A 14,364-nucleotide genomic window follows, 5' to 3' on the forward strand; every position below is an offset into this window, starting at 1 on the left:
GTTTTCAACAGGTGTTCACTATTTACAATGATTGTATATTCTGGCGCGTGTAATTGTATAGTCTGACGCGCGGTGCTTTGCTTTTGCGCCAATTGGCATTTCATTTGCGCCAAAAAAATCTTTCATTTGCGCCACAAACCATATTTCATTTGCGCCAAAAATTAAATCTTTCATTTGCGCCAATATCACAGGTAAGTACAGGTAAATACAGGTAAATACATGTAGATACAGGTAATAATAGTATAAAACATACATTTTTTCAAAAAGTCTTTTAATAATAAAGAAAGTTTTAAACATATTCCTCAGAAATCAGTTATCATAAAACCATACAAGTTATGTTAAAACCTCGATAAAATCATACAAGTAATGCTAAATTCATACAAGTAATGTTAAAACCTGAATAAAACCTTGATGTTTTGAATAAAATTGTTCATTAAAATGTGTATGGAATTACTCCGGTCCATTGTTGGTTCTTTTGAAATTTGCAGTGGGTGTAACAGCCCAAAATGACGGTGGATATCTAGATTCCGGGCTTATATAAGTTTCCAAAACATATATCACCATGCAGATGCTTTCCGAACTCTGACTCTGAGTTGTTGAGATTCTACTTTCTGATGGTTTACTCCATGGTTATGCTCGTTTAAAGTTTTTATAATTGTTTTGCTGTCCGCATCAGTCGTAATCCTGGCTTTACAGGTTTTTTTGGTACACCTGAAGGATTTATTTTCATTATTTTAAACATTTGATAACCTATATATGTGGTCATCAAATATCACAGAATTATTTCCTCTGTTTGTCTCAGATTTGACTATGTCCATCTTGACACCTCACACTGGACTGGTCATGTGAACACTATATTATCAGATTATTACATGGCATTTTTCATATCGCATGTATTATCAGCCCTAGGTTCAATATCAGCCCTAGAGCCGCACGGCTCGAGGGCTGATATTGACCGAGGGCTGATAATACATGCGATATGAAAAATGACATGTTATGATCTTTTTATCATATGCTTCAACAGTAGAGAAAAATAACAGATTCACATATTGCATATTCTTCATATTTAAAAATAAGAAAAAGAAGCTCAATCTCTTAATTTCTTCTTCACAAATGTTAAATTTCTTCATCTACCAATATACTAATATAAACTTCACAATCTCTTTCTTCCTCACAAATGTTTCATTTCTTTGTCTATCTATATAATAAAACATTTTAATTAGACATATCTGCTCGTATATTTAAAAAAAAACATTAAATACAAATTTCTTTATATCTAATAAAAAAAAATGTTTTCTTGTCGCTAAGTAGTCTTCTTGTCGCTTGTTGTCGCTAAAATAATTCTTGTTGTCGCTTCTTGTCGCTTGTTGACGCTTGTTGTCGCTTCTTGACGCTTGTTGTCGCTAATTAGTGAGACCCGTAATTGATAAAGTGTTAATTTGAAAATTAAAAGACAACTTATTTTTACATTGTATCGAAAACAATGAGGTAGTAAATCTAAAACATCATCTTTTATTTCCTGTCACTCGTAATTGCGCAGCCGATATTTTTTTGGGGAGTCAATTTAAGGGGTTTTATTTCTTAACCGGAATAAGTTAGTCAGTCGTTATATTCCATGGCACAGTGCTTAAACTTTGTACTTGTTTGGCTTTATAGATGTTTTGATCTGAGCATCACTAATGAGTCTTATGTAGATGAAACGCACGTCTTAAATCCTCAGTGGTACCTTTGATAACTACATGTATTAAGAAGAAACTAAACTATGCTAAATAGTCTCAATTATAAATTGTTATATATTAATTTTCAAAGGCGGATCTAGGGGGACTGGTCCCCCCTTTTGGTGTGGAAAATTTGGTTGATCACTGAATAATGACGGGAGCGACCCCCCTATTTAAGTCAGCGTCCCCCTTTTTTCCCTTATGAAAAGTCCTGGATCCGCCACTGATTATTCAGTAATTATTCATTGATAATCATGGATCAGAAATTCATTTTTAAGTGGGGTTTTTTTTTTGTGTTGTTTTTATATAATTTTAATTGGCATGTACATCTTAAAATTACACAAAATACATAGTGCGGTGTTTCGAAAAGATGTCTTAAAAAAATTGAATCGACACTTTATAGTAAAAATACATAAACACTTTGAAGATTACGAAAATTTCGGAACATTTCAGAGTTTTTCTTGTATTTCAAAACAAAATGGAAAAAGAACGGACATTATTTACTTTTCTTACAGTTGACAGTTAGTTTAAACATCATTGTTGTTGGTATTGAACATAAAGTACAAGTTTTACCTGCCCTTTTTTAAATAATCAAACGAATGATTGAATCAAGATACATAATTTTCGGTGTCGGTATCTTCATAGTCAGAGCAGTACATAATTTTCGGTGTCGGTATCTTCATAGTCAGAGCCGGCATAGCCATGGGGCTTCTCTTGCACATATATTTTTTGTAGTTTTGATTGAACTCTGATAATTTACTGAGCTTGAGTTCTGTCATTCTTGCCTTTGGTATATATCAAATCAATTGCTTCAAAATGGCGCAATTATTTCTTCAGATTTATCAAAGAAATTATTTATTTACCACATTTAATAGCAGAGAAGCTGCAGAATCATACCTTAGCATACACCTAATCAAAATTCCCAGTAGTCCGAGATTACTCTGACGGCCAACGTATGTCAGATTAATCTCACACTTTTTTTCACAGACATGTCAGATGACATCAGTCAGGGGACTTACTTAAATAAGTGATTTTCTAAATCACTGATTCAAGTAACATTATTTCCATAAAGGTTGGAAGTTTGAGTTGTCTTTCTTTAATAATCACCTATTTAAGTAGTACAGATTAATCACTAGAAGAAGTGATTTAATTTTATTTTATCTTTAAATATAGAATACTAATGACCCAGGGACTAATTATGTTTCTAAACTTATCAGAACCAACATCTGTGTTGTCTAGGATGACCAGGTCATTTCAGGTGATGACCTTGTACTGAATCTAGGATAATGACATAAAAATCACTTGTTTCAGTATCAGACCTCAATTTCCTTCCCAAAAATCACTTCCATGACTTCTTTAAGTATCATTCTTTTAATAACCCCCACTAATTTCAACACCCCCGAACAGTGAAATTTTTATCACGAACAGTAGAATTTTATTACATAATCTGAAAGATGAAACCTTGAACTTCACAGGAAAAATACCCCCACTGCTGGGAAAAATCTTTTAAAAAAGTATCTGTTCATTATGTAAAGCCATTATTATAGCATTTTTTCAACTAAAATAGAATTTTCAGCTAAATGATAGCATCAAAGTCATAAACCTTGCTACTTAAAAGAAGCAAAAAGTTTATTTTTTTTAAATTTCACTAATTAAAAGATATTATTTAAACCTATGTGTTTAAAATTTTGAAAAAACTACAAAATTCCAATTTGTGACAAAACCTCGAATTTGCTACTCAAATAAGTGATTTAAAAATCACTTATTTCAGTAAGTCCCCTGACTGGACATGATGATGGCGTCGGGATATTTTTTTTTGGATTTTATGTGAACATGCGTGATGTCCAGTAATCTGGTAATGATGGACAAATAGCGATAAGGTGCAGTTTAAGGTCCTAGCTTTAATATGATACTTTTTTGTGGACCATCGATAAATTATAGTAAAAAAACACCGCTATTACCACATGAGATAGGTACCTGTATGGGTCCTTGGGTCTCAAAGGATTCCCAGCATTCATTTAACATAATTGTAAATGTTTGCCTGCTTGGTACGATAGCACCTTTTTTTTCTTCAAATCAAGGATTTGTAAAGTCAGAGCTCAGACTTAAACAAGTTGATTTTTGTTTTGACTTCTTTCATTGTCTTTTGTATTTATTATAAAAATGTGTTTTCAATTTTAGACTTATCTAAGTCAGAAAATGACAGACTTGTTTAGGTCTATTTATGTTGATGAAAAAACTTAATTTTACTTGTAGGAGTCGATATTTGCAACTTTTTGATTCTGGTCAATTATTTCTTGCTTAATAATATTTGACTTATTAAAGCCGTATTTTGTCTTGCATTAAAGGGAGACAAATCATAAAACTTACAAATTTAGACCTCTATGAGTCAAAAGTAATTTAGACTTTAATATACATGTATTTATGTCTGAGCTCTGACTGTTGTATAGTGACACACTATACAAATCCTTGTGCAAATGCAATTGAATTATTTGCTGGGGTAAGACAAGCTGATTCTGGCATGTATAATAGATATGTCATCTGATTTTGGTACACTCAAATTGGTTGATGCTACTGTGACAATGTCCAGTACCGGTGCCATCCTCTGCTATTGCGTGCAATAGCAAATCTAGTTTGTTTTGTGTTTGGATTGAAGTAAAATACAAGTACAATGTAGATTAATAGCTTGGTAGGAATAGAAACAATGAAGATTTTACATGATCATCATGACCCTATTCATTTTTCAATTTGTCAAAATAAATCTCAAAAGAAAACTTGTTTACGTTTAACTTTTTAAATCATGTAAATTGTCACCTTATTTAAAAGCATTTAAAGAAAAAAACTTTAATTCTGTAGCAATATATACTAACCATTTTGCTAACTACATTTTACAACTGTATTAAAAGCATAATCAAAAACTTATTTAAAGCAAAACCTTAAAAAAGGGTGGAAACAGGAAAAGGGGCAAACAAGAATGGGAGCAGAAATGATTTTGGTGCTAATGGACAAGCAATGGACTCAGATTCTATTGGATACATGTCAAGTTGTCAACTTGCCAATTTAACTCATAATCAACCGATGTACCTTATTTTCCCCAAATTGTTCTTCTTCTAGCTTGTGCCCTATATTTTTAGCTCACCTGGCCCAAAGGGCCAAGTGAGCTTTTCTCTTCACTTGGCATCCGTCGCCCGTCGTCGTTAACTTTTACAAAAATCTTCTCCTCTGAAACTACTGGGCCAAATCAAATCAAACTTGACCACAATCATCATTGTGGTATCTAGTTTAAAAAATGTGTGGGGTGACCTGTCCAATCAACCAAGATGGCCACTATGGCTAAAAATAGAACATAGGAGTAAAATGTAGATTTTTGCTTATAACTCTGAAACCAAAGCATTTAGAGCATCTGACATGGGGTTAAATTGTTTATCAAGTCAAGATCTATCTGCCCTAAACTATTTTCAGATGAATGGGACAACTGGTTTTTGGGTTGCTGCCCCTGAATTGGTAATTTTAAGGAAATTTTGCTGTTTTTGGTTATTATCTTGAATATTATTATAGATAGAGATAAACTGTAAACAGCAATAATGTTCAGCAAAGTAAGATCTACAAATAAGTCAACATGACCAAAATGGTCAGTTTACCCCTTAAGGAGTTATTGCCCTTTATAGTCAATTTTTAGCAATTTTCATAAATTTTGTAAATTTTTACAAAATATTTTCCTCTGTTACTAATCATGCTAATGGGCCAAGTTCATTAAAGATAGAGATAATTGTCAGTAGCAAGAATGTTCAGTTAAGTAAGAACTTCAAACACATAACCAAAACACAATTTTGTCATGAATCCATCTGTGTACTTTGTTTAATATGCACAAAGACCAAGGTGAGCGACACAGGCTCTTTAGAGCCTCTAATTTTAGCATTATTATTGTTCATTATTTAGGTAATACATGTAAATATATATTGAAAATTTAATTGTTATTTTCATTTTGCAATTGATCTACATGTATTAATTTGCCACTGGACATTAAGAAGCCATCCATCATCAGCATGATGTCTCAAACTTCCAATCTGTATCATATAAAAATGAAGATGTGGTATGATTCCAATGAGACAACTCTCCACAAGAGACCAAATGACACAGAAATTAACAACATTAGCTTACCATACAGCCTTCAACAATGAGCAAAGCCCATACCGCATAGTCAGCTATAAAAGGCCCTGAAATGACAAACATTGACAAATGTAAAATAATTCACACAAGAAAACTATTGACCTAATTTATGTACATGATATTCAGTCAGCTGTGAGTGCATCTTTCATGTCTTTAGAGTTTATATACCCATAGAGTATATTGCAGTGTTAGTTACATGTTCCACTGATGGATCCATTATACAATAGACAGTGCATTTGAATTAGAAAAGAGATATGTGCATATGAATGAAAAGAGATATATTTGATATTGTAAACATCAGAGAGACAGTCATCCAACAACACAAATTGTTTACAATAATTAGTCGGTTTGTTAAAATAGGTAGTGCATATGAATGAAAAGAGATTCAATTGTTGTTGTGAACATCAGAGATTCAGTAACCCAACAACATAACTTTTTAATTATGGTATCATGGCATTCATGGGTTATGTCACTTATTCAATTTATAATCGACACAATTATTTTATTTTTCAGGACATGTTTTTTTTTTCCCAGGATGAGTAGTTTAAACTTCTAAACAAAGAAATATGAAACACTGTGCAGAAGGATGATAACAGATTGTGATCTGTTATAAGGAATAACACACATCTGGACTTAGAAATGGTACAAATCATATAAAGTGTAAATTTAGAAATTGTTGCATGCACAGGGAACTATCATGACTATAGCTGTTAATTTTTGTGTCAGTATTGGTCTCTTGTGTAGAGTTGTCTCATTGGCAATCAGGCCACATCTTTTTTTCATATTTACAAAAATGTATTATAGTTTTGTGATTATTTAAGAAAAGAAAAATTGCGTGGTAAATGTATCTGTTGACTTCAACAAGGAGTTTTATTATATATGTACATGTTATACATTCATGACATCATCATTTACTAAGGTTGATCCAATATAAATTTTAGTTCTTCAGATTTAACAAAAACAAAAAGTGGTGTTTGAAAATGTTGGTTTTTTTTACTGAAAAAAAAAATAAATGTTGTTAAGCAACACAAATTAATAGTTGACAAAATTTTTGTTGTACATGCATACATGTGTTACATGACTAGCGCTTTGAATTCAATGTGTAAATCTCCTAAATCAATTTTGTTGTCCTTTTATTCATATTTCACATTTGGTCATGAACAAGTTGTATAGTCATGATAATAAACATGATAAACATGATAAAAGAATTTACATACTTATTTACAAGGAAATAATCTAAATTGAGAACTGTGCCTTGGAATTAAATTTGAGATCCTTGATTCACCCTTTTTATAGTTGAAAGCTTAAGATAAACTTCATGAACATGATGAATATATACACACAGATGACACTTGCGCATAAAATACAGATAAAAATATGCAGTTAAAACAATGCAAACATACATGTCAAAATATGTGGATATTAGAAATAAAAAAGGTGAATAAATTCCTGGTTATGCAGTAGTGAGACATAATGTATTTTATAATATATACTGTGGATTCATCATTTATATATAATAGTCTTTGGAGGACAATTTTCGTGGATTTAATGGTTACAGATAAACTGCGAAATTTAGTGTTTTACGAATAACACATTTTCTATAAGGTTATATGCAGACTTTGGCAAAACCTGGATATCAAATATCCACTAATTTTTTTGCAAATTTTTCTCATTCCATGAAAATTGAAACCCACAAAAATAAATGAATTCACTGTATATAGTTAATTTTTCACCAAAGATTAATGCTAATTTTATTTATCATTTGTAGGAAGGAAAGCAAACGGTCATGAATATCATTTTGTGTCTGTTGGTAATGATATTTGATTATGTGTCAGCTATATCTCCAGATTCAATAATGATAAGTAAGTAATGCATATACTCTATATTTTGTTTTCCAACTGATTTTGATAGCCTGAGAAAAAAATAAAATTATCGGCTCTGATTTTATTACATGAAATTATTTTATAAAAGTAACAAAAGACAGGCAATTTATTAGCAATACAACTTGCTGAATATCGAAATCATGCACATTATAACTTTCTACAATTTTAAAACCTTACTGTTAATGCTACAATAACAAGTTATAACTAAAAAAATAGGATGTAATTAGGAGGCCTCCTGGCATTAATAACAGAAAATTTAGCTTCTATTAAACAATACTGTGGATTCAATTTTGTGAGTACCAATTTAATGGATTAATTAAAACTTGCATATTCCTGGTTCTGCCAAAGTCTTCATACAAGCCTATAGAAAATCCTGGTTCTGCCAAAGTCTTCATACAAGCCTATAGAAAATTTGTCATCAGTTGAACATTTAATTTCATGGTTCACCTGTACTAACAAAATTCACAAAAATTGGTATCTAACAATAAATAATGAATCCACAACACTTCTAGTTACTGTAAACCAACTTAATTTCGCGAGCGATTAATTTTCGCGACTTTCGCGAGTAGAAAAATAACGCGAAATTAAATCGTCGCGAATATGTAAAACTTGGATCTTTCCTTATTAAACTACATCCAGTTAATAAGAAAATCGCGAAATTAAATCGCCGTGAAGTAGACTAGCTGGAGATAAACGCGAAATAAAGTATCCGCGAAAATAAGTTGGTTTACAGTAGTTTACTGATATAAATGATTAACCAAATACTGAAACTAACCATATTCAGATTTCTCTTTTAAATTGACAGGAAAATATGATGATTGCAAATCAAGAAACTTTGTAAGGAAAAGACAAACATACATATTTACTGCGTACGAAATATTAAATAAATGTAATTTTGACATAACAATACCAAGCTACTATGGAAGTAGTCAATACTGTGTGACTGTCGATCATGTCAATATTGACGAGACTCTGTGTCCCATGGAATTGAAGATATATGAAGGATTAGTTACTTACGGAAAAACTGCTACAGTGGTGGGTAGTATTTATGTTTAACTTAAGAGATTCTGATATTACGGTCCACTAAGGATGTTTGCTCCTCTGTTTCAAAATAACAAAAACTTCTTAAAAGACTATTATAAATTGATAGTATACATGGTACATAAATATCAGAACTTAAAAAGCAGAAAAAAATGATAGGTCCATGTCCTTGACAAAGTTGTTTTTGATATATATATAAACAATTGAAAATTCAGCGGGAAATGATTCATTCTACATTTTTCATAAATCTACCATTTGCACCTTTATCCTTTTAAAAAACTATGAAAAATAACAAGAATTTTAAAAGATTGTTGAAAAAGGCTTTTTGAACTACATGTATATATCAAAACACACAGTTTTAAATAGATATATCATCGTCACCTGCTTTTAATATACCTTCATATATAAGAGTCTGGTTGGTGGTTTTCAGAATTAAGAACAATGAACCAAAAAAGTAGGGAATAGTGAATAATTGGGTGCTAAAATATAAAGAATAGAGAAAATTGGGCAAAATATGTAAAGGATAGAAACAAGTTGAATAATACCAAAATAAACAAAACACCAATGCACACCATTTTTTAGGTAAAGATTGCATGAAATGCAATCAAAACCTTATGGAACGGACTTGAAATGTAAATCTTCCATGGCTTATTACTCCCTTTTTGATGCACAAATTATAGTGCATCAATCATAACATTCTATACATCCTATTTATGAACATTTCCAGAAATTTAACGATGTTATACACTACAGCTAGGGTGGATCTTGCTTTGTCCACCGGCCCACCATGGGAGTGGGCACCGGGTGGACAAAATTTCTACCTTGTCCACTCTGCCCACCCATAGGAGTGGGCATGCAATATCTTTTGTTTAATCTAAAGACTTGCAAGTACATGAACAATCATTTGAAAAAGGCAAATAAGCATTTGTAATCAATATTTTTACAAAAAAAGAGATTTTAGCTAGAGTGGGCATGGGTGGGCTGCCCACGGTGGGCAGGTGGAAAAAGCAAAATCCACTCGGGCTGTTGTGTATATGCTCATATATTCAAGGCACAAAATGATGTTACACTTGACAAAATTACATAACTTTTACAAAGTGCAGGAATCTAATATCTGTTCAAAAAATATAAATGATGTCATTGTTAAAGTCCTCTTTAAAAGAGATTGGAGTTATCTTCCTTTTGTCTAGAATTGCTGTTAAATCAACTACAACCAATGCAATATTTAGTTTTAATTCCCACCAGGGACTTTCTAAACTTAGTTTAGAAAGTCCCTGTTCCCACTGATAAATTGAAGCAATCTTTACCATTCAGTGCTAACAAGCACTTTTGATTTATATGATTTGAAGTTGCAGTTTAGAACATTTTTTTTTATCTTAGCATTTAACTTGTGATAGTCAAGCAACAACAAAAGAACCCATATGTGTGTCAGGTGTTGGAAATGGAATATTTATAGTCTTCAAAACTTATAGAAAATCTCGCTTAAGCAGAGTTCATTTAAAAGTCACTTATGGACCTATACCAAGAAGTAAGTATAAATAGTATAAATAATTTTTATTTCACATGTAAAAATGTTTTTAATGAACACCATATTGAATGACTTAATTTGTACTTGCCTGATGGGTCTTAGACCCTTTGCATCTCAACGATGTAGATGATTACCATTTAGATAACAGTCTACCAGAGTTCAAATGATGAAGACATTAGGGAGCTACCATTTGATTTTTAAGGGGGGAGGGCTAAGATCAAATTTTCTAAAAAGGCAGGACAGGAGTTTTGAGTATAAAAAAAAGGCAGGATGACAATTTATGTAAAACAAAAACTCAAGATAAACTTATAGTAGTGGATTGAATCACTTGAAAGCAGCCTACTTAGTGGCCATCTTTTAAATGTTTAAAAGTCAATCACAGTTCAAAGTGTCAAATTTTCTAACCTCTCTCTGCATTATTAAAAGGGGAGAATAACTTCTTGTGAAACATATTAAGGAGGTGTGGTATAATTTCCTATAACTCTTGAGTATGTTGAGACACTTTTGACCAGAGTTTAATTGAAGTGGATGTAAGCATATGTTTTTATTGAATTTTTTATCTAATTTTAAGTGATGCTGAAAACATATATTTAATAGAAATAAGAAGATGTGGTATGAGTGCCAATGAGACAACTCTCCATCCAAGTCACAATTTGTAAAAGATATACATGTTCATGATGTTACATGTAAAGAAATACTATGACAATTTCTGTAATTTCAGCCACAACTGTGATAACTCCAAATACATGGGAAGATGGAGGTGATCGTTTAGACATGTCTTTAAATATGGTACTAATGTTAACACTAGTTATCAGTGGAACATTTGTTGTAATTATTGTATGTTATTGTTGTTGCTGTCGGAAGAGGTCTAGCAGCGGCACTGTAATACGACAGCCACAGAATAGACGATCTCCACGGCGACAAGCTGCATCTGCACCTTTGCAGCAATCTCATATTCAACCGAGTGCCCCAGATCCTTATCCTCATACATATGCACAAGGGCCGCCATCTTATGATAACATTACTAATATTCCACTGACACAACCAACAGGTAAGTTAATTTATCTCATTTATAGAATGTAAAAAGTAAAATAACAAAAATACCGAACGCCATGGAAAATTTAAAATGAAAAGTCCTGAATCTAATTGCAAAATCAAAGTTCAAACACATAAAAAGAACGAATAACAACTGTCATATTACTGAGTTGGTATAGGCATTTTCTTATGTAGAAAATAACTTAAAGATTATACTTTTTACATACCATATCACTTGTAAGAGAAAACTAATACAACATAGTTAATTATTGAAGATGACCTGACACCGCAAATGGTCACCTTTACATATTTGTATTCATCTCTAACATTTTTAATTAGATTTTTAAACAAAAATGATGCATCCAAAAAATATTTTCGAATAATGCTGATGTTCATATCCAAATATTTATAGAAATATCTCACAACTGAATGATCTAATTTTGGAGTATTTTTATACCCCCGCTTTAAAAAAGGGGGGGTATACTGTTTTACCTCTGTCTGTCCTTCCGTCAGTCCGTCCGTCCCATGAATATTTTTCGTCGCATTTTTCTCAGGAACTACAATACATGGATTTCTGAAATTTGGTTTCAGGGTTTATCTAAGTCAGCTATACCGTGTGATGCGTTTTCAGATTGATCACTTGACAACTTCCTGTTTACCGAACACTTGTATGATTTTACACATGATAGCCAAGTTGAAAATTTTCGTCACATTTTTCTCAGGAACTACAATACAAGGATTTCTGAAATTTGGTTTCAGGATATATTTAAGTCAGCTATACCATGTGATGCGTTTTCAGATTCATCACTCGACAACTTCCTGTTTACCAAACACTTGCATATTTTTACACTATTAATATTATCCACTTGCGGCGGGGGTATCATCAGTGAGCAGTAGCTCTCAGTTTCACTTGTTCTTACTGTTTTACCTTAAAGGCTTGAAATTTTAAGATTAGTTAATGAATAAGAACAAATTTATAAAATTTGGTGCTTATACATAAAAGTCAAATATCTTGTATGATAATTTTTACATACATTTTTAATTATATAATTCTATGTGATTTTTTTTTCTTCAATGAGCCAAATAAGAGACCTTACATACCAATGTGTACTTCATATATAATTAAGATGTGATATGATTGCCAATGAAACAGCTCTACACCAGAGATTGTACAGACTTCAAAACCAATACCCTATAGCTATAAAAGGCCTTGAAATTACAAATATAAAACAATTCAAATGAGAAAATAGATGAGCTGAATTATGCACAAAACAATAAATGAAAAACAATATTATATTCAACAACAAACAACAACCACTAAATAACAGACCCCTGACTTGGGATAGGAAAATACAGAATGTGTCTGGGTTAAACATGTTTACTGGTGTGTATAGCATGTGCAGCGGTGTAGCAATACACCATCTGACAAAACAAAACTATAAAGGCTGTATGGTTGCCTAAAATTTCTTACGTCCACTTCATTTCAACTTTGGTGGATAGTTGTTTCATTTGCAGTCGTACCACATCTCTTTTTTGCTGTATGAAAATAAGTTAAAAAGGACTTAACTCATCAGAATGTTCTTTATTGTTTACATTTTCTTTTTACAGCACCACCTTTAGAATCATCACATTACCCACATGATCCAATGATTTCTGATGCACCACCGTCTTATGAGTCTGTTATACAGAACAAAATATGATTAAAGATGTTCTTAGAGAGATGAAAAGATACAGAAGAAGATCAGACAAATAGTGCAAAAAACAGTGCATTTAGATTTCTAATGGCAACTGATATCATCAAATGTATCAATTTTAAGTTTCTGTTCACATTAAATATATTGAATCTAAACATCAAGGACTACCTGTATTTGATTTTATCAAAAATGGCAAACTTTAATTTCGAAATTTTCCAAATGTGCATGTTTTATTTATGTCAATTTAAATGATATTGTTGTATATCTATGTGAAAGTTCTACTAATGTGATACTACATGTACAAATGCATCACTTACAAAATTCATGGTTTTTTTTATATTTTGGAGGTGTTTAGCTGGTTTTATATGCATCATAGCTGTTATTTTTGGAATTCTCAGACTTTCCCAAGATTGTTTTTATCTCATCTGTCAAAGGACAAATAATAATGTAAAAAAGTTTACACTGAAAGGACAAGGTTCACTTATGGCACAAAATGGCCTAAAATATCAACTTTATCATTAAACATCAAAACGGTTACAATTTGGATCGTAAATGGGTCTATTTCAAAAGTCTTAATGCTAAAAAAAAATCAGTTCCTTTCATAACAGTACATTATATTCTCCAAAGTTAACCGATTATGGACATTTTGTTGAAATATGATGATTTAGTGCAGACCTAAAAGCTTTAGAAATACCTTGGCCGCCATCTACGATCCAAAATGTGGGGTAACCAAAAGATTCCAATTTTGATATAGAATTCATCAATATAAAAACTTTTTGGATCGTGGATGGTGGCCAATGTTAATTATGCCAAAAACAATTAAAATTATGGACAATTTTACTGAAATTGACTTTAAATTACAAAAAAGGTTTATTTAAGGGATCATAGCTTCATAAATTTTAAAGTAAGGTGCCAAAAAATATATATTTTTGTTTTAATAGTACTATCACAATGTGTGAGATTTGTGATTTCATGATTTCATTAGGGCCAATTTTAACCCTTCGTGAAACTTCTCCTTTGTCAGTTGTAAATAAAAGATTTGTTGCACTTTAGAGAAAATAAGTGAAGAATTGAGGACTACACTACATCTCAGGGAATTTTTAACAAGTCTGTTGAAACTTAACTTCAAATATTGTTAAATTTTCGATTACACAGGGTAAACATTTTTTGTTTTCACAACATAGCTTTAGTCAAATTCTTATGTTAGAATAAAGAAACAGAAATCTTAAGGTCCTAAGGATGACAGCCTAACCCCAAAGATCATAGCACCTATTTGACCATGTAGGAGTCACATG

General features: G+C 31.7%; 1 protein-coding gene across 1 annotated transcript; it reads left to right on the forward strand.

Moving 5' to 3' along the window:
• The first annotated feature begins 2,181 nt into the window (after nucleotides 1–2,181).
• LOC143082204 (uncharacterized) lies at nucleotides 2,182–13,111 on the forward strand. Its single transcript, XM_076257788.1, has 7 exons — nucleotides 2,182–2,239; nucleotides 6,402–6,530; nucleotides 7,657–7,750; nucleotides 8,577–8,806; nucleotides 10,193–10,340; nucleotides 11,062–11,391; nucleotides 12,984–13,111. The coding sequence occupies exons 2-7, from the start codon at nucleotides 6,528–6,530 to the stop codon at nucleotides 13,073–13,075; spliced, it is 897 nt and encodes a 298-aa protein (XP_076113903.1). The 5' UTR covers nucleotides 2,182–2,239; nucleotides 6,402–6,527; the 3' UTR covers nucleotides 13,076–13,111.
• The last annotated feature ends 1,253 nt before the right edge of the window (nucleotides 13,112–14,364 follow it).

The sequence above is a fragment of the Mytilus galloprovincialis genome, chromosome 1 (genome assembly GCF_965363235.1).
Source record: "Mytilus galloprovincialis chromosome 1, xbMytGall1.hap1.1, whole genome shotgun sequence".
Classification (NCBI taxonomy): Eukaryota; Metazoa; Mollusca; class Bivalvia; order Mytilida; family Mytilidae; genus Mytilus; species Mytilus galloprovincialis.

Excerpts from the sequence above, each read along its gene's own strand:
- LOC143082204 (XM_076257788.1), top strand. Across the intron at positions 7,751-8,576 it reads TCCAGATTCAATAATGATAA|GAAAATATGATGATTGCAAA; the intron begins GTAAGTAATGCA and ends TTAAATTGACAG. Across the intron at positions 10,341-11,061 it reads TTATGGACCTATACCAAGAA|CCACAACTGTGATAACTCCA; the intron begins GTAAGTATAAAT and ends CTGTAATTTCAG.